At 47.5% G+C, this 23,475-nt stretch overlaps 2 protein-coding genes across 2 annotated transcripts; both read left to right on the forward strand.

Moving 5' to 3' along the window:
* The first annotated feature begins 4,577 nt into the window (after positions 1-4,577).
* On the forward strand, positions 4,578-5,405 carry LOC150023093 (uncharacterized). The gene has a single exon (XM_090297709.1). The coding sequence runs from the start codon at positions 4,578-4,580 to the stop codon at positions 5,403-5,405; it is 828 nt and encodes a 275-aa protein (XP_090153835.1).
* Positions 5,406-5,755: 350 nt separating this feature from the next.
* Positions 5,756-6,226, forward strand: LOC137836869 (uncharacterized). The gene has a single exon (XM_068645644.1). The coding sequence runs from the start codon at positions 5,756-5,758 to the stop codon at positions 6,224-6,226; it is 471 nt and encodes a 156-aa protein (XP_068501745.1).
* The last annotated feature ends 17,249 nt before the right edge of the window (positions 6,227-23,475 follow it).

Consider the following 23,475-nt stretch of genomic DNA (forward strand, 5'->3'; position numbering starts at 1 on the left):
GTTAAACACTAATTTATCTTTGCTTAATCTTCATCCTAAGATATTGTTGAAGATAAAACTTGGTCCCAATTATTTCTTTTATTTATTGAAAAAAAAAATACTTTAACAAACATAGATAAATAAATACAATAGATGTAAATAATTGTGGTTTAAAAAACACATGAATGCCTAAATGGTAAATGAATAAAAAAAAACAAATTTCATAATTTTGAAACCTATGGTATTTTTTAAGGAGGTTCTAAAACATTTTATGGACGTTTTGAAACCCATGGTATTTTTCGGGGGTTTTGAAACCTATGGTATTTTACGGAGGTTTTAAAACCCATGGTATTTTACGGAGGTTTTGAAACCCATGGTATTTTACGGAGGTTTTGAAACCCATGGTATTTTACGGAGGTTTTGAAATCCATGGTATTTTACGGAAGTTTTGAAACCCATGGTATTTTACGGAGGTTTTGAAACCCATGGTATTTTACGCAGGTTTTGAAACCCATGGTATTTTGAAAGGCTTTTCCTGAGGTTTAAAAAAACCCTGGTTTTAAAATGATTTAGCGGGGGAAACTACAACCCTGGGTAAATGACTTAATGAAGGTTTTAACCCTGGATAATGTAAAAATAAACCCTCGTTAAACTATTTTTTCTTGTAGTGCGAATAGAATTAGCTTAGAACTGAAATGAACCGAACATAAAGGCTGGAAATGAAAAAGAACAACAATGAACAACAAGGAATCAAAGGAACCGAACCAAAACACCTAAGAATTGAAAACTGCCGAACAGAAATTCAAGAACAACAAGCTAAACATGAACAATTGAAAGAGAAGGAAGGAAGGAGAAGAGAAAGCTCATGAAGATGGATGTATGGTTGGATGATCACGCCACTAGAAGGATGGAGACTCCTAGATGAGTGTGCAAGTCGCCACTTGAGGTAATCATGGAACCATCAAGATAAGACTAGTGAAGAAGTCACAAAGCTCTCCAATGCTCTCTCAAAAATTGAGTATAGTTTCTTTAGTCTAAATTCAAATCTGAAATGTACAAGGGCAGCACCTATATTTATAGCCTAGAGGTGCTGAAAATCAAACTAAAAGAATTCAAAATTCCCTCCTAAAAGCTAATGGAACCGGCGCCTAAACCAAGACATGAGGAAGGTGTGAACTCTTCTCTCATTTTGGCACCTCCTTATTGATGAGAATCAAATAAAGGAGGCTTTTATTAATGAAGGAAGAGGTCATTCACCTTCACATTTGAAGTTCTTCCTTCTAGTCTTCTCAAAATTAAAAGAAGACATAAAATAAAGAGAGGATCAAGCCTAACGCCAAATAAAGTCTACAAGCTTTCAAGAATGGGCTTCAATTAAATATCTCTCTTTATAGTTTCTTTTAAATTTTAAATAATATAGAATGGTGTTTAGAAAGGTGCTTAGAGGGAAACATTAGACACCTCTTTTGTAAAAGCATCTTTAGGCTTTAGTTTAGAAAATTCTAGAAGCTTGGGGAGTGAGCTTAGTAAGGGGGTGTGATCTTAGGAGCTTTTTGGGTAGCTTAGGGAATAAGCTATGTAAATGACCAGCCCTTGCTCCTATAAAAGGAGGGTATAGGTCCTTCACAATTCAGATTGGAAAAATAGAGTAAAGTTACTATGCTCCATTTGTGAGTGATTGTGAGACTAGTTCTCCTTTTCCTTGTCTTATCTTGTGATGCATTGGGAGCATTCATGTGGCGGCAAATCTGCACTTATCTGGGAACATTCATCATCCAAGTGGCGTGTCCATTCCCAATCCTTGCTTCAATCACATAAGTCATCTTCCTTCATCTTGTTCTTCAATTTCAATCGGTAATTTTGTTTGTTTTAGTGTTCTTCATCGGTTTCACCGTTTAAATTTTTGTTTTCCAGCTTTGTTTTCAATTTCTGTTCGGCGCAGTAGCTTAATCTTGCAATTTTGTTCGGTTTTCCATTCTTTTTCTTCATTCCTTGTGGTTTGATTCCATTTGACAATATATGGACTTCCATATGAGTTTTGGTTTGGTGCAAAGTCTTGGTGAGTTCTTGAATTAGAACATTGATCCAATTCTAAGTAAAGTACCATTTCATGACCAACTCAAGTTGCTCCTAAGAATGTCAAAGAATCATGTATTCTTGTTATTGCATTCACATCACTTATTTACTCCTAAACCTATCTACTAACGCACCCCCCCTAAGACTCCTAACTAAAGACTAAAAGATGCTTTAACAATAGAGGTTTCTAACGTTTCCCTCCAAGCACCTTCTACCAAAGAAATTACAAAAAGAGTAAATAAACGTCCCCTAGCTCCTAAAGCTTTGAACATGCTTCTTGTAAGTCTTTGAGGTGGGTTTTGACCTCCATGGGCGTCCTCCATTTGTGCCTCTACCTCTTCTTGATCTTGGTGTACCCTCCGCAATGAGACTCGCTTTTGTTGCTTTCTCTTATAGGCGTTGCCCTATCGGGTGCTTCACGCGTCGCCTCCTCTGACGCTTCCTTCATGGGCGAGGCCCCCCTGTGTGCTTTTTCTAAGGGCGCATCTTCCTTGGGCGTCACCTCCGCAAGTGACCGTGCCACTAAGATCTGGCAACTTCATCTTCATGTGGCGCGTGGAGGCCACTGCCCTTAGCCTATTTAGTGCTGGTCTTCCCAACAAGATGTTGTAGGCGGAATTAGCATTCAAGACCAGATACCGGATGCTCTCGGTACGCGACGCCATTCCATCAGTAAACGTCATCCTCAGCTCCAGGTAGCCACGCACCTCAACTTGGTCCCCTGTGAACCCATACAAGCATCCAGTGTAGGGTCTCAGCAAGTCAGGGGACAACTGCAACTTATTGAACGTCGACCAAAACATGACATCTGCAGAACTGCCCTGGTCGACGAGAACCCTGTGCACCTTTCTCCCAACTGTGACAACCGAAATGATCACGGGGTCATTGTCATGTGGGACAACATCTCGTAGGTCAGCCCTTGTGAACACAAGGTCTGACTCCCACTGATCATCTGAACCCTCCTCATCAACTGAGTTCACTGCCCTCACATACTTCTTGCGTTGAGAGGCAATGGGTCCTCCTCCAGAAAAGCCACCAGAGATGGTGTGCACTTCTCCATGGATTGGCATTTCATGTGCTTGATCCTACTCTGGCACTGTTAGGGCTGCGGTGGTGGCAGGCCCAGCAAGATAATCCTTCAGAAAGCCATTCTTCACGAGCTCATCCAATTGATGGCCCAACGACAAGCAGTTGTTGATATGGTGTCCAAACGCCTCGTGGAACTCGCACCACAAGTCTTTACGAGGTCCTAGCACCTTGTCAGACTTCACTGGTGGCCTCAACCTGTCAGCTATGTTGGGCACAACAATAAGATCCTTCAGCTCCATCACGAAATTGTGCCTTAACGGCCTATTTCCTTTCCTCACCTGCCTGTCCCCCTCTGCTGCCCCCCTTGCCTGAGGCTTCCTCGCCTCGTATCGGCGCTTCCTGTCTTGGTTCTTCCTTCCCGTCGTGGCCTCATTGACCCTGGCGGGTTGTGCACGCGACGATGCATATTATGGCTACAACTTATGCATCCGAGAGATAACTACTACTACTACGAGGTTATGTCGTTCGGCTTGAAAAATGTTGGAGCAACCTACCAGAGGTTGATGGATGTCCCGACCAGTCCTCGGTCATCAACTCAGGGGCTGACCTCAATGTTGGAGATCGATATTGAACCTCATCAGTGGAGGGAGAAGATTGCACATCGGTCGTTAGGACATTGTAGAGGGCCACGTGAGGTGGGCCCTAAAGTTTGTTAAGATAATAGTTAAAGACAAAAGATATGTGGGAAGCCGAAGTCACGAGGGATTCATAGACGTGGTGTGTATGACGCATGAAGGCGCGACACGTGTGGATAATCCTAGGGGGCGCCAAGGCCCATTTGGGTCAGGGTTTCCAAGGAAGCCGCATGCATGGGACGTGAATACTTAGGGCACCCACGAAGCAGATGGAACTAGAGAATAGGTGCACAAGTTGGTACCCAAGCGACCACTCTGTCATTCGTTGCACTCCAATTAAGGGAAGTTCATAAGCCAGATATGCTAAGATTCTATGAATAGCGACACAAGGACATTCTCCAAGGAACCCTAGTCAAGGGCAACAACGCAAAGGTAAACCCTAGTTTCAACCTATATAAAGGGTGCCAAGAACCCTAGTAAGGTACGTAGTTTCTAAGACTGAAGCTAATATACACACTTGGTGTTTCTTTGCCTTAATACTGACTTGAGTGTCGGAGTGCAAACGACCGCTAGGGCGCCCCTTTGTCTTTGAAGGTGAGAGGTTTCTTGATCAAGAAGGCACGTTTCTCAGGCAAGATCAAAGGGTCGTAGCAATTGTTAGAGTCAACCAACGGTGCGAGACAACCGGTAGAAACATTTGGCGCCCACCGTGGGGCCCGTTAAATCAAGGTCCCACTCGTAATTATGTTAGGAGTCTTTACCAGCAATATGAGGAGTACGAGGCAAGGCATCGCTGGATCCGTAGGAACTGTGCCCTCTGGAGGGAACAACGTTACCACGCAGCAAATCTTGGATACGATGCGTGCCCTCCAAGCAGAAGTAGCGGCATCACGAGCGGACAATGTAGAACTGCGTAGGGATCTGCAACAGGTAGGGGAACACGCAACGGACGAACGTGCGCCACCCGAACCACTTAGGGCACAACCCATGCCGTTCTCGCGAGCGATCATGAATACGTCGTTACCAACAACGTCTCTAGGCCCGAAAGTCTCCTTCACCGGAGTAGAGGACCCAGAGGCCCATCTCACAGCGTTCCACACCCAAATGATGCTCACAGGAGGATCTGGTGTTGTGTACTACAAGATGCTCATGAGCACGTTGTCAGACGCAGCGTTGGAATGGTTTGTTAGCCTTCCCGACGGGCACATCACCAACTTTAACCAGTTTGTGACACTATTTAGGGAGCAGTACCTTGTTAACAATGCCCCCACCCGACTTTCTTATGATGTTTTCGATGTCAAACAATATCAGGAGGAGTCCATGAAGGACTACCTGAACAGGTTTGGGGTCCAAGTAGTGAGATTGAAACCCACTGATGAGTCCATGACGGTGCATGCCTTTGTCAAGGGAATGCTACCTGTACCTTTCAGTGAATCACTGCTAAGGTTCTACCCGAAGACATTCACGAAGATTAGACGTCGAGCGTTAGCACACATCGCCACAAATGATCGAGTGACGCAGAAGCAAGGTCTCGTTGGTCCTGTCCGACCTCGAGCGGCTGCACGGCCTCAGCCTATGAGGGTGCACGAGGTGACCACAGAGAAGAAGGGGGCAGGAAAACCCTATGAACGGGCCCAAGTCGGGACTCGCGCACGAAGGGACCCACCCCCAAAGCATAATTTTTGAGTGGAGCTCAAGGAGTTGATCATTATTCCAAACATAGCGGCAAGACTGAAGGTACCGGCAAAGACCGATAGGAAGATGGGGCCCAACAAGAACGCTTGGGTGAGTTCCACCAGGCAAATGGACACTACATACGTAATTGCTTGGCCTTGGCACACCAACTAAATGAGCTGGTGAAGAGCAGTTTCTTAAAGGATTATCTTCAAGAGCCGCAGGATGACTAGGCTTTGGTAGCTGCAGGGGCGAATCAGGGGCACGAGGTGCCTATTCACGGGGAGGTAAACACTATCTCGGGAGGGTTCTTAGAGGGAGGGTGCACTGCCTCCCAGCGAAAGTAGCACACACGAGGAGTAATGGCGGTGGAGGTACAACAGGTGGACCAGATCCCCAACGTCGACCTCGCCTTCACGAAAGTCGATCTCTGGGAGGTCGTGCCTCATGATAATGACCCGGTGGTAATTTCACTGATCACAACAGGGAGGAGGGTGTACCGTGTCCTCGTAGACCAAGCAAGTTCAGCTGACATGATGTTCTTGACGACCTTCAACCAGTTACAGCTGTCCACGGACCAATTAAGGCCCTACACCAGATGTTTGTATGGTTTTGCAGGGGATGAGGTGGAGGTTCGTGGGCACATCGAGTTGAGGACAACATTCATGGATGGCGTGTCTTCGTGCACTACCAACATCAGGTACCTCGTTTTTAATGCTCCCTCGGCCTATAATATACTGTTAGGAGGACCAGCTTTAAACAGGTTGGGAGCAGTTCCCTCAACAAGGCACATGAAGATGAAGTTGCTTCCCTTGGTGATAGAGATCAAGTAAGATAGGATTTTACTAATGGAGGAAGAGGTCATCCACCCAAACATTTAAAGTTCTTCCTTCTAGTCTTCTCAAAAATTAAAGAAGAATTAAAATAAAGAGAGGACCAAGCCTAAAGCCAAAAGAAGACTACAAGCATTCAAGAATGGGCTCCAATTAATATCTCTCTTTATAGTTTCTTTTGTATAAATTTGTAAATAATATAGAGTAGTGTTTAGGAATGTGCTAAAGAGGGAAACCTAAAGATACCTCTTGTGTAAAGCATATATAGGCGTTAGCTTTAGGAAGAATCTAGAAGGTGCCCCTTCACTCTTCATTTTAGGCGCTAGAAATGGAAAAGTTATAGGCAACCTTGGAAAGCTTCTCTTGTAAGCTTCTTTGTAATTCATGACCAGTCCTTTCTTGATAGAGATCAAGTAAGAGAGGATTTTACTAATGGAGGAAGAGGCCATCCACCCAAACATTTAAAGTTCTTCATTCTAGTCTTCTAAAAAATTATAGAAGAATTAAAATAAAGAGAGGACCAAGCCTAAAGCCAAAAGAAGACTACAAGCATTCAAGAATGGGCTCCAATTAATATCTCTCTTTAAAGTTTCTATTCCGTCTAGTTGACCTGGGACGTCTTCGTGCGCAACCTCAACCGTCAGCTAGGGACTTCTTCCCACTGGTTACCTGTGGATTCCTGCAAAGAAGGACAAAAGGGCGCCCTAGCGGCCGTTTGCACTCCGACGCTCAAGTCAACCAGCAAGACACACCAAAAACTATGCACCTCCGTATCGGAGCACCGCGTATGGCACTCTGAAGGTGGTAAAAAGGAAACTGTGTCTAGTGTATATTTTCTCCCCCTGGCAAAGCTCTTTCCCCAGTCCCTTGTACGTAACCTCAAGGCTCGAGCAAGCAACTAAAGAGTTTCTGGAAAATTTGCCAAAAGTTCGAACCCCGTTCCCAACATTCGAGGCGCTATTTAAACTACCCTAGCATTTAAAGCGCCTTAAAGCGCATTTAATTATAAAACGTAGCGCATTTAAGACGTCAAAAATGCTTGGGAGCATTTATAGTACCTTAAACGCTCGAAACGGAAACTGTATTAAATAACTTTAATTACCTGGTACCTGGAAAAATGGCGTTTCTATTCTGACCTGGATGCTGTACACGTGGAGGGCCTCACAGCGCCATGACCCCATCTGGGGGCGTTTCTTCGTATGAGTCCTCTTGCTTGGGAGTGCAACTGCGCAAGGGGTGACTCTTTGGGTGCCAACTCATGCCCCCAAACATCTAGTCACTCACTTTGAGAGCGTATCTGCCTTCCTCTCGTACCCTGCACCTGGCTACTCTGGGCGTGACTCTCCTCTTGAGTCGTATCTGTCCCAAAGGCGTCTCTGGGGCGGCAGGGGTACCTCACGAGTCAGGCTGCCCTACACTGGCGCTATGACTATGGCCTTGAAGCCACCTTTCTCTTCTCTTTATTAATTCCCCGGTTTATCGGGATTTGAGGCCCTCCCACGGCGTCGCTCCCTCCATGGTCTTTCCTACCCATGGGTATCGGGGAGCCACACGGTGATCGCCTCGCCTTTGTGACATTTGACCTTGGCGACGCCCTATTTGGGCGACGCCATAACTGGGCGATGCCTTCACCTAGGCGACGCATTACCTTGGCGACGCTTCCTCTTGGCGTCACTGGCACTTGGCGTCTCTTCACCTAGGCGACGCCTTACGTTGACTTTGACCCCCGACGTTGACTTTGACCTTGACTTTGTCAACACCCGGATACGGGACGGTACACAAGCCCCCAGTCTTAAGCTGAAGACTTGTCTTCAGCGCAAAGACTAAGGTCTCGCCCACGCCGTCCACGTGTCATCTTGGTGACGTGTCATTCCTTGCTGACATTATTGACGTGACACTCTCTGAACCATTGGGGTGCCCTTAATGGCTGATTGGACATCCCCTGACGCGGGGAAGGTCACACCTTTTGGGGCCACGCTTAATCGCGTGCCACTTGGCTCATCACACGGCCAGCCTCTAGAGTCCCTTGCGCTCCCCTTGAGCGCTTAATCCTTTGACACGCGGCACGATCACAAGGCCCCCAATTAGTGCCTCTTGGGTTGCAAATGTAACGTTCAAGTTACCCAAAACCCCGCGCTCACACCACTGTTTCATCCATTCTCTCTACATTTTTGCACTATTCATCGCCTTCGAGCCCTTTCTCTGCAACTTCTGCTCTTTCCCTTCGCGCTTTCCTTCCTCCCACACTTCGTCACCAAAGGTATGATTTTTTCATCTCCACGACTCTTCTTCTTCGTCGCATTGCATCACTGTGTATTGAACTGCCTGGGACTGTTTACGTTTCTGCATTACTGTGTTCTTCCGCTCCTCCGTTCTTCTCCGTTCTCTTCTCCTCCTTTTTGGGTTTCCTCGCGTGGGTGGCATTTTTCTAGGGTTTTATTCCCTTTTCTGCCTTGGCATCGCTTGTTAATGACGCGCCCGAAATCAAAGTCTGGTTCTCCCCCCAAGACCCCCAAGACCAACTATAAAGCCTTCTATTCATGGCCCACGACGAGCTTTTGAGCGAATGCACCACTCTGACAACCATTCAGGACCTGGAGAATCATCGCGGTGATCCTCACTTGTACAATTTTAATGCTTTCTGCCGCACCCATGACGCGCACATCTCTGTTCGTCCCGGCAGACCTGGGGAACCTGTTTGCGTAGATGACAGACCCAGGAAGGGGGATCCTTTCTTCTTCATATACCAAACGGTATTTAAACGCGTTGGGGTGCGCCTCCCATTCACGCCCTTCGAGAGGGAACTTCTCATAGAGATCAACACAGCCCCCGCCCAGCTCCACCCCAACAGCTGGGCTTTCGTAAGAGGTTTTCAAATTCTTTGCGGATATCTAGGCATCCTTCCCTCTGTGGATGTCTTCTTACATTTCTTCGAGGTGAAGAAACAGGGGAAAAGCTTTTGGGTAAGCTTCTCCGGGATCGCAGGTAGGATCCTTCTCTCTCTCTTCCAGAACTCATACAAAAGCTGGAAGGGAAAATTCTTCAGGGTGTGCTGCGCCAAGCACGACCCCACAGCCTTAGACGACTTTCCCCTGTATTGGACGGAGCACCCCAAGCTGCTCAGGGCCAAGGCCCTGGATGAGCTATCCCCTGCTGATAGAGAGGTATGCAAGGCCTTGGTTGGCCTGGGGATTGTCTTCGACACGCTGAAACTCATCGCGAGCGAATACAACGCCCACTCCCTGACCACCTATTTTGGTAGGGAGACTCCTCTCGTATTGTTTTCTGTTATCTGTATTTTACTGCATCATGCTCGCTCCATTGGCTTCTTCCACCTGCTTTCCTTTGTGCTAAGTGCCTTATGCCTCATTCATCTGTGCGCCTTGTGGGTTTTCCTAACTGCTTTGACCTTAATTTCTGCTATTGGGTTTGTCTGAATGTAGGGTCAGTGATGGACGCTTCCAAAAGGATGGTTTTGGCGAAAGCGATGAAGGCTGCTCGTGCCGCCAAGGCTGGCGCCTCTTCCGCCCCTGCCGCTGACCCAAATCCTTCATTAACCTTGCCTCTACCGCCACCAACCACTACCGAAGCCCCACTAGGCTCATCTTCACCATTCGCACATAGCCCCGAGGCGCTTCAAACACCCGGCTCTCCTCCGCCCATCGCCGTCGTCCCTCTGGTTGTGGCTTCATCTCCGGCTCCAACCCCCCTTGACAAAGGAAAACGGGTCTTGGAGATTATATCCGATGATGAGGACTCTGACGGCGTGGCACCCTTCAAGAGGAGGAAGGCTGCGAGAGTTCCCATCCTACCAGCGGCATCGCCCCTGGGAGGGAATTCCTTTAGGGATAACCCTCCAAGTGCCACTTCTCTTCCTCCCACAATGGTCCAAGAGGAAACAGGCGAAGGGGCCGAATCCGCTCCACCCCCACCACCGGCAGAGGTCCCCGTTGCTCCCGCCTCCGTCGCCGCCGCCCCAGATCTTATCGCCATCCCTCCTCCAATTATGCATCTGATGAGGGGCTTCAGCGAAGGATCACTGCCAGAAGGTTCCGACAGGAAGGAGGGGATGCCCTTCTACTTTGGAGCCTTCTTGGTCGTGGCCCTTGAATGGCGTGCCCAAGCTAGAAATGCTGTTTTGCAGACTCAAACCCTCCAGGCCTTGGAAACAAAGGTAGTTGCCCTGGAGAAGGAAAAGAAAACACTGGGATGCCAAAACGAGGCCTACCGAGCCACCCTGAAGCTGGCGCAAAAGGCCAAGGAGGAGGCTGAAAAGCAACTGGCAGAGGCGACGGAGCTTCAGGCTGACTTCTACACTCGGGAAGTCGCTCTTCAAGTCCAAATAACAGGCCTCCAGGGTATAGTCGAAGCTTACGAAGAAGTTCAAAAGGACTTGAAGGACCGATGCTGTGAGCAGGCTAACGAGCTGGAGCGGATGGAGGGGGAGATGGCTACTCAGGCCAAGGCTTTGGGCCTTCTCCAGGTTGACCACGACAAACTGCAGATCGAGATCAGCCGGCTCCGTGCGGAGAAGGAGGCTTTGGAGAAGCAGGTAGCTTCTGGGGACGCCACCATTGAGGAGTTAGAGAAGGACAAGAAGACCCTTATCGATGACATGGCGGGCACCTTCGAGGAGGGGTTCAAAGAGGCTCTGGCCCAGGCTGTCTGCGAGAACCCGGGAATTGACGTTTCCAACTGAGATTCCACTCATCACATCGTTGACGGAAAAGTCGTGCCCTTGGAGCTGGATGACTGAACCGCCGCCCTCGACTACTGATGGAAGAGGCCCAAGCACAAGCCCACATGCAAGCCCACCAAAGGGTAGATTTGGGCCAACCATAGAGTTATGGCCAAGAGGATCGAAGAAGACGTTATTTTACATGTTCAAATGCCATAAACTCTAGTGTAGAGTAGACTTTAATTTCTTGTCAAAATTAGCATAGGAACTTTATTTGTAATTTTCTTAGAATTAATTTTGGCACCTAAAACACCAACCTAGGTAAACTTAGAGTTTCTAAAAAAACCTCTAAATTTACCAAGGCCAGTCTAGAAAGCCCATGGAGGGGGTGAGCATAAAAACTAGACACACCCCTCCCCATGTGCTCATTTGTGCACCCATGTGCCATGTGCACCCATGTGCTTCACATTTACATTTCATTTGGCTAGCATTAGGGTTGCATTATGGTCCTCCTTAGCCTATAAAAGGAGGAGCCTACACCTTGTATTTTCAAGTTTATTGTGAGTAAAGTTATGCTGCCATTTTGTGCCAAGCTTTGCTTCTCCCTAGAATTCTAGGCTCTAAACTTCATCTCCTTCACCTCTCCTTGGGTTGGTCGAACCTCCCTAGCTTCATACACATCATGCACCTACAAGATCAACACCACTCTTAGGAGGATCTTGCTCACACACCTTCATTGCTTCCGCACCACTTTTTCTTACATGATTCAAGAAGACCTTCATGAAATGCCATCATTTGGTATCATGAGCTATGGTTCTTCAAGATGAGTTGCTTTTGGTCTTTCATTTTTAGTTCTTCTTTACTTTCATGTTGTTCATCTTATTTTCCATAATTGTCTTGCTGTTTTTAAAATTTTAATTTGTTTGGTGTGCTTTGTGGAAGATCCAACCGAAGCACTCTTGTTCAATTGATCTTGAACAAGTTCTTGTGCAATTTGTGATAGGATTCCATACACCTTTGAGTTGCTATTTTCTTTTAGGCTTTTGAGTCTTTATTGCTTTCATTATTTGGTTCATATTATGCTTTGAGTCTTTAATTTTCTGAATCTATACATGTTTTGTCAAGTCATGTTCATCCATATTGTCAACAATTCATAGTAGTCCTTTTATTTGGCTTGATTGTTTCTTGATTTTGGGTCTCTTTAATTGCTTGAATCTGCTGTTCTTTGCTCTTTTGGTGCCTTTTTAATTAGAGTTTGAGTTCATATTGTGTTTAGATCCTACACAATTCTATTTCACAAATTTCCATTGTGTCTAAACTTTGGTATCTTGCTGTTTTTGTTTCCAGTTTTCAGAATCCCCTGTTTCAGATTTTCTGTGCTGACTGTTTTGATCCAGAAAAATATTTACACTCATAGGAAAATTTTGATTCTCTGGAATTTGCAAGTTTGAAGTGTTATAGAAAGGACAAAAAAAGAATTAGTCCAAAAGAAGCAACAGAAAAAAAATGATAAATCTTTTAAAATCAGTGTGCAAATCTGAGGCGCTACAGCTGGCGTAACTGAACACCAAAATTGAAAAATTTATTAAAAAACATTGGTGCATGCGTTTTGAGTGATTCCAAAGCCATATTTTAGCTAAGATCTTGAATATCTTGCATATAAAATTTCAGAATAATATCTTAAAAACACAGCTCAGCATAAATTGGGGAAAAACACGTTTCTGCCCACAACATTTTTCCAGTGGTGCTGTTTTTTTATTTGGTCATCTAATTCTAGTGCCATTCTTAGGATTCTTTTGTGTGCCTACCTTTATTTTGGTACCTTTTATTTGCTTGCTTAATTTTTCTTGGACCTCTTTCTAGTTTTCATAATCTAACTCCTTTTGGTGGTACTGTTTTATTCAATTAAATTGTTTCTTGCTTTTGTTCTTTGACCACTAATTTGGTGCTGGAATTTATTTCTCCTTTGGTGCCTAATTGAATGGAAACTTGACTTGGGTAAGGTCTAGTCTTTTGATAGGTGCTGGAATTGGAGAATTAAAACCTTCATTCTAAGGGGAAACAAAGCCAAGGCCGAAACAAGCTTTCTTGAAAAACACTACAAACACTTGGAGGGCCAACAAGCAAAGACAACAAGGAAGTGCATTTAGCAAAAAGAGGATCAACAAAGGGAGTTTTTCTTAATTTCCTTACAACTTAATTTGTGTTAATTACCTCTTAATTACGTATTAGACGGTGAGTGTGTCTTCAAGGGCTCAAAGTGTCCAAGAAGCCTCACCTAGGGCCGACTAGTATAGAATTCTTAATTAGCAATTGTTAATTGTTTGTAATTGTTTTTCTATTGCTTAGTTAGTGACGCTTTGCATGGTTATTTTGTTAAGTTTGTGTTAAACCGACTAGCTTTGTTGATTAGTAGCTTGCATTGTTTTCTTTCATTGAAAATTTGATTTCTCAACTTAATTGTGTTCTAAGTGGTTTACTAAGAGAAAGTTTTGTGTGAAGACATTGAGGGATAGTTTTTGGCTAAGGCAAAGGCTTGGTATTTAAGTAGTCCTTTGTGACTCACCTCCCTTACCTGGAAAACTACCTTCTTTGACTTTCCTAAGTTTTCTCAAGGTAAAATACTTGTATACACAAAGCTTTAGCCATGTCTTCTTCTTCTCATTCTACAAAGTCTATTGGAAGTGAATTAAAATCTTTAAAAACTCTTTTGAAAGAAGTTTCACAAACTGTGCAATCAATTGCTTATAGACAATTGGAGAGTGAGACTGAACTTAATGTTTTGACTAAAGCAAAGAATGAGAAGTCTCAATTTTCAAAAAAATTACATTCTCATGCATCTAGCTCTAAACATCATGATTATCTTGGGGAAGAAAGTCTTAGGAAAAATGAATATCATCAACAATTCCCTAGGAGAGCTAGGAAAGAGAGACAAGAAAACCTAACCAAGCATATCTCTCACACTCAAGCTAGAGAAATTCCATGTTTAGAATACCTTGGCAATGATCAATTAGCATCTCAATGTTTCAATGAAAGATCTATGATCTTAAGGGACAAAGATGAGAATAGTAGCCAAGAAAAAGAAGCTAGTGAGAGTGAAGAAAATGTAAAAATAGAAAAGCAAGAGAAAACCCTTGGGAAACAAAAGGCGTGGGAGAAGAGTGTTCCTTCCCACAAGGTCATTCAACAAGAAGGAAAAGTTGAAAATACATTTGAAAATATACCTCTTGTTGAACAACCTAGCCTTACCTTTTGTAAAGGAACACTTGTAAGCCTAGAAAAAAAAAAAGAATCCTTAAAAAAGGCTTGCATAGATAAAAATATAATAGATTATTTTACATACATGCCAAGATATCACCAAGTGAAGGTCAAGTCATCTATAGGCATCTACAAAGACAATTTTTATGTGAAGTAGTGCCTAAAGAAACTTGTCATGTCTTATTGAGACAACCTTTGCAAAGAATTGAAATTTCCATGAACAAAGGTTGTATACCTTCACACATAAAAGAGAAATTCTTCATGAAGGAGAACTCATGGGTCAAATTAGAGTTGATAAAACTCTAGAGCTTTTAAAAGGAAAATTATTGTCACCCATGAGAAAAGATGTTCAAAGACATTACCCTAGATACATTCCGTGTTTTAAAAATACATCTAAGGCGATGTCTCATGAACTCTATACTCCTTCACCTTTTGCAAATGATCCTTGATCCTGCCTGTTGACCTGAACCTTGGAACTTGTCTCGTCAATGGATCGACGTGTGCACTGCTTCTACCTCCGTCCTTCGTCGCGATCCACTTCAAGAACCTGCAAAAGAACAGAGCGGCGCCGCTGCGGCCGATCGCACTCCAACGCCCAAGTCAGTGACTGAACCACCAAATACTAAGAGCAATAACACTCAAGAACTCTCAAGGAACCGTGCAATGTTCTCTCTCCCAGTATGCTCAAGAACTCACAAGCGTAAAGAGTATAATCTGAACGTGCGTACCTCAAAAGTTCGTTGGGGAACCCTTAAATACCTGGTTACTTTCTCTCTCCTGGCAGTTACAGACTTGGACACGTGGCTCGCATCCAGTCGTACACGTGCCATCATCTGGAGCCTCCTTGACTTGGGCGCTGCTTCTGACTTTCTTTTTGGCTAAGTTACTTATGCATGGTACTGCCCAGTGCATAGCTAACTTGGGAGTGTGATCTCTACTGGAACTGGCGAGTTAGGGTGCCTTCGTACACCTTCCCTGTGGTCTCGCCGGCCGCCTTCATAATCTGCACCACCTTCATCTCTGGCGATGTGCTTGCTCTGGCGATCTCCAATCATTTGGTCGCCTGAGTTTACATCTGGCGACTTCATCTTTAACCCGGTGATCGCCGGTTCTGATATGCTGGAGATCGGAACACGCCAACTTAATAACTGGCGACTTCACGAGCCCCCCGACTTCCTTCCCCTTTGCCAACCTGGCGCCTTGTCAACACGCCTATACTGTAGCTGGATGCCACGTCATCACTTCCGACTACCAGGGCGGTACACAAGCCCCCTAGTCTTAAGCGAAGACTTGTCCAGCGAAAAGACTTAAAGAGTCACGTCATCTACGTGGCACTGGCGCAGAATTCCAAGCGGTTGCACTTTCTGCTCCTCTGACGCTCCACCAAACATTCCCCATCGTTCGACACGTGGCTTCATCAACGGTTGCCTTCAGATAACGTTTGCGCTTCCCAAACCCATTTCGAAAAACCCTTAAACCCCTTTTCGCTCCACTGTTCCATCACTTTCTTCGTATTCTCAAACGCTCCACCTTTCTTCTGCAAAAAAGCTCTCAACGTTCTTCAACTTCGCGAATCAACAACTTCCTTCATCGCTCCTCCGATCATAAAAAGGTACTTCCTTTCCTCCTTCTGCTGATTTTTCCTGCATCTTAACCGATTCGCATCATCCTTTAACTGTCTGGTGCATACGTTGTGGGTTGTTTTCTCCATTTCTCCTTTCTCGCAACTTAGGGCTCTGTCAGCGCCACAACGAACCTACGTTCGTTCGTTTTTCACCCTTCTTCCATGATCGAGTCAGCCTCTGTGAACCCTGATCATTTTTCCTTTTCTTCTTCCTTTGCAGCTTCAACAATGACTCGCTCAAAGATCACCCCAAATCCTCCTCCTTCATCACGAAACCCCTCTTCACAAGCACACGACCCACCGCGAGTACGTGGCGCTTCGTCTTCTCAGGCTGAGAGGCCTGCACCTTCCCGCCCCAACCTGGCCCAGGCTACTCCGCCTGTCACCGGAGGAGCCTCTGTCCCCCCACCAGACTTCAAAAAACTATACCCCTGGGCCAACTCGACCCTGTTGGGGGAAACATCTTCTGTGAACACTGTTGGGGCAGTTCTGCGATTGACGAAGGGGGATGAGCCTCACCAATCATTCCACAAGGAGCACGATGAGAAGATGATAGTGCTACCTTGCCCCCCTGGCCTGCCAGTTTGTGCTGACGACAAGGCAAACACCGGTGGAGCCTTCTGTTTCGTCTACACAACCCTATTCAAGAAGGTGAAACTCAGGTTTCCCTTCACTCGCTTTGAGAGGGAGCTTCTCACCGAGCTCAACATCGCCGCCGCCCAGCTTCATCCCAACAGTTGGGCGTTTGTGCGGGCATTCCAAGTCATGTGCGACCACCTGGGGTTGCCAGCATCTGTGGATGTTTTTTTATTCCTTTTTGAAGCCAAGCACCCAGGAGACCGCCTGTGGGTAAGCTTGAACGGGATCGCTGGGAGGTCGATCCTCTCCATCTTCCAGCAATCCTATAAAGACTGGAAGGGCAAATTCGTCCAGGTGCGTCCCAATGACAAAGATGCGTCGTTGCTCGACGGTTTCCCCTTGTACTGGGTAAACAAGGGGAACAAAGAGTCCAAAAGCTGCTTCAGGAGACCCAGAAGTCCTGATAGCATGGGCGCTTTGGACAGAGACCTCTGTTTCTTTTGGAAGAGTGTGGCAGACGCCAACATCACCTTCCTCACCACCACACTCATCTGCTTCGAGTTCTTCGAGGACCAGCTCGAAATTCGAATAGGTTAGAACGCTTAAGTTCTTGTCTTAATACTACTTCTGTTAACTGTTTCTGGGCGTCTTGTGCGTTGTGCGCAAGACTTTGGTTTTATTTTTCTGCACCCTTTATCTGCTTTGCTGCATATTGCCATATGCATTTATTTTCTCTCTGAACTAACCCATGCATTTTTGCTCTATGCAGATAATATGTTGGGCCAGGGCAAGCTCGCTGAACTGAGGGCGCTCGCCCGAACCCACGGGTTGGCATCGGGTTCCCAAACCGTGCCAAACTCTGTGGTGGAGATCGCCGCTGCTCAAGGCAAATCGCCACCCAGGGGCCCAACTTGCTCTGAGGCCCAACCCGCCAACCAACGGAAAAAACTTGTCCTCAGGAGGCCCAAGAGGAAAACTCCCCAAGTAGTCCACGAGGAGGAGGAGGAAAGCGACGAGGCAACTGAAGATGGCCTTGTCACGAAGAGGAAGAGGGTGGCACCTTCTTCTCCACCTGCTCCACCCCCTCTTCCAACATCAACACCGCCGTCTACGCCTGCTCCTCCTCTATCATTGCCACCTCCACCAGCTCCTGCTTCACCAGTCCAAGCCATTCCATTGGCATCTGCACCACCTGCGGTTGAGGCCCCCGAGCCAAACTTCATGGAGGACCCCCCGAGCGCCTCCACGCCGTATGCAACAGCTGGAGGGGATCCTCCTTCAAATGCCTCAGCCGCAGATGTTGCTCCAATCGGGGATGAAGTTGCTCATAACTCTCCAATTCTAATTACTGAATCCCCGACGTCGCCACCTCGCCAAGGAGCACCTGCTGATCAACCAACGAAAGAAGGTGGCGGCGAGAGCCAACAACAGGCCCAACCGGCGCCTCCACAGGCAGGTCTCTCCACCGAGGTTAAGAGGATGTGGGAGCCTTTTTCTGCTAAACTGAAGATGATGGCAGAAGACTTCCCCACCATTATCTCTAGAGCTGTGGAGAGCTCCACCAGGAAGCTCCAGGACGACCTCTTCAACCTCCGAACTGAGAATAGCACTATGAGGGTTGAGGTGGAGAAGTTGTCCTTCAATCTGACACTCGCGGAGGTTGAACACTCCCGTGTAGAAGACGCGATGAGCACTGAGCTCCGGTTGGCGCGCAAGGAAGCTACCGACCTCCGCCATAAGGTACAACTCTTGGCTCAAGAAAAAATCGAGCTGGAGAGCAAGATCGTGCCTTATCGCGTCAAGGTGGCGTCAAGGTGGCTAACCTGGAGGCTCTCATAAAAACTGACACCGCCAAGGTGAAGAAACTGGAGCAGAGGTCAGCCGACCGGGAGGTCTTCCTTGGAAAGGTGGAGAAAGCGAGGGATGACGCCATGGCTGAGCTTGCCGAAGCCAACAAAGAAAAGGGGAAAATCGCTGCCGAATTGGGCCAAGTGCAAGCAGAATCCAAGAAGGTTGCTGAAGACCTTCTCCAGGCTCAAGAAACCAACGAAAAACTCAAGAAACAAGTTGAAGAGCTGGAGCAGCAGAACAAGGGGCTGGAGGAACGAACTGAAGAACTCAAGAAACAAATTGAAGAGCTTAATATGAGTTCTGCCCAAATTCTGGCTGCTGGATTTGAAGCTGCACGGGAACAGTTCGCCTGCTTATTCCCTGATCTGGATCTTAGCATGGTGTCCCTCAACAACGAGGTGGTGGATGGAAAGGTGGTTCCCGCTGAAGACTGATCAATTTCCTCCATCCACTACCTCTATGCTTTCTCTTTGTATTTTGTAATGAACTTTCTTCTTTTTCTGTTTACGTACCCCGAACTGATATTTACTTAATGAAATTGCCTTTGTATTTCTTCCTGTAACTTCTTTGCCTGCTTTAACTTTCCTTGCGTGATTTACTTCAAAGAAATGACTTAGCGATTTCGTAGGCACGATCTTATACTTGACTGCTTCGAGCCACTTCAACTTCGAAAAATAATCACTTTAACAACTTCGTGAAGCTTGACCCCGGACGTGGCTTCCGCATATACCTTCGTGAAGCTCTGCCATGATTCTCGTGCACTTCTCGCCATGTACGCATTCCAGGAGTGGGTGAGTGAACCCAAACCTGTACAGATCGCCATCAATCAATGTGTACTTGCTTGAATTTTTCTTTACCTTCCTAGCCTCTGTCGGATCCAGTGGGAGAAGGCCATCTGCCAGGCACCGCTTGTACTGTGTTATCCAGGTGTCTGGCTCATGGATAGCGTAGACCTGCGTCATGTTCACCTTCTCTCCTCGACATGCTCTAATTCTCGGCGATCTCAAAGTTTCTTGCGTCAGGGACTTATGACTTCTCGCTGCTTTCTCCGTCGACTTGTTTATCTGAAGAACCAGGTGATCTGTTACAAATGCTCTCGGCGTCTTCAGAGTTTCTTGAATCACCGTCCTCTGCCTACCCCCCTTGCCTGAGCTGGCGAGCTTAGCTAGCAAGTCAGCTCGGGCATTCTGCTCCCTGGGCACATGCACTACTTCAAAGGAGGCAAAGGAACTCTTCAATTCCTGCACATACTCCAGGTAAGCCGCCATTTGTGGATCTTTAGCCTGGAACTCGCCTGTTACTTGCCCTGTGACTAGCAGCGAGTCACTCTTAGCCATTAACACCCTCGCTCCCATCTCTTTGGCCAGCAAAATCCCGGCGATCAGCGCCTCATATTCTGCTTGATTGTTACTGGCTTTGATGGCAAATCTCAAAGATTGTTCGATAAGCACGCCATTGGGTCCTTCCAAAATGACTCCAGCACCGCTGCCCTGCTGGTTCGACGATCCATCCAATGAAAGCACCCAACGGAAGTCGTCCCCTTCAACTCGTGTCGCCTCAGATGAGAGCTCGACCACGAAATCCGCAAAGATTTGCCCCTTGATCGGGCCTCGAGGCTCATATTTAATATCAAACTCTGACAATTCTACTGCCCACTTTACCATCCTTCCCGCAACGTCAGGCTTCTTCAAGACCTTCTGGATGGGCAAGTCAGTCATTACCAGTATGGTGAAGCTATGGAAATAGTGGCGCAACCTCCTCGCCGAAAACACCACCGCCAGCGCAGCCTTCTCCAGGGCCTGATATCTCGTTTCTGGGCCCTGCAACACCTTACTAACAAAATAAATAGGCTTTTGAGCCTGATCTTGATCCTGGGCGAGAACCGCACTCACCGCCCTCTCAGTTACAGCAAAATACAACCTGAGAGGGGTTCCCACCAGCGGTTTACACAGAACTGGCGGGCTCGCCAGATACTCCTTCAGCTTGACGAAGGCTTCCTCGCACTCCTTCGTCCAAGCAAACTTGTTATTCCTCCTTAGGCACTGAAAGTAGGGATGGCCCTTTTCTCCGCTAGCTGACACGAAGCGGGACAGGGCTGCCATCCGACCTGTTAGCTGTTGAACCTCCTTCACCGTAGCTGGGCTCCTCATCGCCAGGATGGCGGCACACTTATCAGGGTTGGCCTCTATGCCTCTTTCAGTTAAGAGGAAACCCAAAAACTTTCCAGCCTCCACGCCGAAAATGCATTTCTCTGGATTCAGCTTTAATTTGAACTTGGCGATCGTCGTGAACAACTCCTCCAAGTCCGCAACGTGCTTGCTTTTTGCTGGTGAGGTCACGACCATGTCATCGACGTACGCTTGCACGTTCCTTCCCAGCATCGGTGCAAGTACTCGATCCATCAACATCTGGTACGTGGCCCCCGCGTTCTTCAACCCAAACGGCATCACCTTGTAGCAATAGCACGACCTCTCAGTCATGAATGCAGTCTTCTCTTCATCCATGGGATGCATCTTGATCTGATTATACCCCGAGAAGGCATCCAGGAAGCTCAATAACTTACACCCCGCAGCACTATCCACCAGGGCGTCTATGCTTGGTAAAGGATATGAATACTTTGGGCAAGCCTTGTTCAGATCGGTGAAATCGACGCACATGCGCCATTTCCCATTACTCTTCTTCACCAGTACGACATTGGCCAGCCATTCAGGGTACTGAACTTCCCTGATGTGGTCGGCAGCGAGGAGTTTCTGTGTTTCGTCCCTAATCGCCTGCCTCCTCTCCTCGTTGAACTTTCTTCTTCTTTGTCGTACTGGTCTCACCAAGTTGTCCATCGCCAGATGATGGCACAAGAAGTCAGGATCGATCCCGGGCATGTCCGAAGCGGACCATGCAAATGCGTCTAGATGCCGTTCGATCACCTTGGCGATCTGGTCCTAGAGCTCAACCTCCAGGGATCTTCCCAGCTTGAAGATTTTTCCCCCGATCTCTCTCTCGAGCCACTGCTCGACGGGTTTGGGTCTGGTCTCTCTGGCGATCACCGCCCTGGCGATTCCTAGCTCTCTCGCTTCCTCAGGGCGATTCCTTGCCTCTTCTTCCTCCAGACCAGCGTTCCCCTCCCCCAGATCAGCATCCACCATCTCCACGTCTCTTCTGGCGGTCTCTTCTATCACTGTCGATCTGGGCTTCACACCGGGAGGCGGGGTGGTCGTTACGTAACTCACCGATCTTTTGTTTTTCAGGCTGTTCTCATAGCACTTCTTTGCTTCTTTCTGATCGGATTTGATGGTGATCACCACCCCCTCCATAGACGGCAACTTCACCTTCATGTGCCGAGTCGACGGTATAGCGCCTATCCGATTGAGCGTGGGCCTTCCCAACAGGATGTTGTAGGCTGAAGGAGCGTTTACAATAAGGTATTTGATTTTCTCCGTTCTCGAACCCTCCTCATCTGTAAACGTAGTCCTTAACTCTATGTACCCCCTGACCTCCACCTGGTCACCAGCGAAACCATACAAACACCCTCCATAGGGCCTCAGCTGGTCAAGGGGCAGCTCCAACTGCGTGAAAGTCGGCCAGAACATCACGTCTGCCGAGCTTCCTTGGTCCACCAGTACCCTGTGGACCTTTCTTCCTGCTGTTATCAACGAAATTACTATGGGATCGTTGTCATGAGGCACAACATCCCTGAGATCTTGCTTGGTGAATGTAATATCCACTTCCGGCGAGTGGTCTTCAAACATATCCACCGTCATCACAGACCTCGCGTACCTCTTCCTCTGTGATGCGGTGCATCCACCTCCTGAGAAACCCCCTGCAATGGTGTGGATCTCTCCGTGCGTAGGCATCTCGTGCTGCTGAGCCTCAGCACCTGCTGGTTGGGAGCTCGACGCGCCCCCCGTCCTTCTATCCAGCAAATAGTCATTTAGGAACCCGCTCTTTACCAGATCGTCGAGCTGGTATCCTAAAGCTAAACACGAATCCACGGTGTGGCCAAAGCCTTGGTGAAACTCACACCAGGCATCTGGCTTTGGTCCCAGCACCTTGTCGCCCACCTTCTCTGGCGCTTTCAACCTAGCAGATATATTGGGAATGGCGATCAGGTCCGCCAATCCCATGACAAACTTGTGCTTAGGCGGGCGATTGTATTCCCGGCGTGCTGGTTGCTGGCGCCCTTGGCTTCTGCCCTTGTTCTTCCTTGGATCATAAGGATGGCGAGTCCTCTGATCCCTTCCGCTATCTCCAGCACCCTCTGTGGCTGGATTCTGGTCTGGGCGCGTGGCCTGGCGGGAGCCACGCTTCCTCTCTTCTCGGCGACTTCACTCTCATCGGCGATGTGGGCCACCGCAAGTCGCCTAACCTCAGCAAACGTGGCGGGGTGAGCCCTGATCAGCGCCTCGCAGAATGGTCCTGGCAGCACACCCTTCTTAAATGCATATACCAGCATTTCCTCATCTTTAGCCGGCGATCTGACCATCTGCGCCCCAAAGCGATTCAAGTAGTCCCTGAGGGACTCTCCCTGGTACTGCCTTATATCAAACAGGTCATAAGACACCCTGGGCGGTGCCTTATTCACGATGTACTGCTCGACGAAGATCTTCGAGAACTGTTGGAAATTGGTAATGTGACCGTTAGACAGGCTCACAAACCATTCCAGTGCCGTTCCCTGGAGCGTGCTCACGAACATCTTGCAATACACAGCGTCTGATCCCCCTGACAGCATCATCTGCGTATGGAACGTGGTGAGATGAGCCTCTGGATCCTCCACGCCGGTAAAAACGGCCTTAACAGGTACCACACTCGTAGGAATAGGCGTGTCAGTAATCGCCTGAACGAAAGGCATAGGGAACACACGAGGCGGCGTCGACGGCGCGACCTCTTCAGCTACAGGACGCCCTTGCTGCTCCTGAAGAGCTTGACGCAGCTCCTCAGTCACCTTGCTAAGCTTATCATTCCTGGCGTGAGAGGCGACCAGGTCCTCATGCATTCTCGCCTGTTCTATGCGCGAGGCTTCCACAGTTGCCTGCAACGAACGCATCATCTCTGCCATCTGCGCCATGGTCATGGCGGCGGCGCCTTCAGCAGCGACGGGCGCAACCGGACTTGAACGATTGCTTCTCATTTTTCTCATGAAACTTGGCGAATCACAGAATGCAGCGAACAACACTTACTTCGGCTACGATTGATTCAGCGATCAATCGGTCAGAACCTCGCAAAACTCAAAAACACCGCGAATCCTTCAAAGAAACCTGCAACTCC

This window comes from Phaseolus vulgaris, chromosome 11 (assembly GCF_051622355.1).
Source record: "Phaseolus vulgaris cultivar YP4 chromosome 11, ASM5162235v1, whole genome shotgun sequence".
Taxonomy (NCBI): domain Eukaryota; kingdom Viridiplantae; phylum Streptophyta; class Magnoliopsida; order Fabales; family Fabaceae; genus Phaseolus; species Phaseolus vulgaris.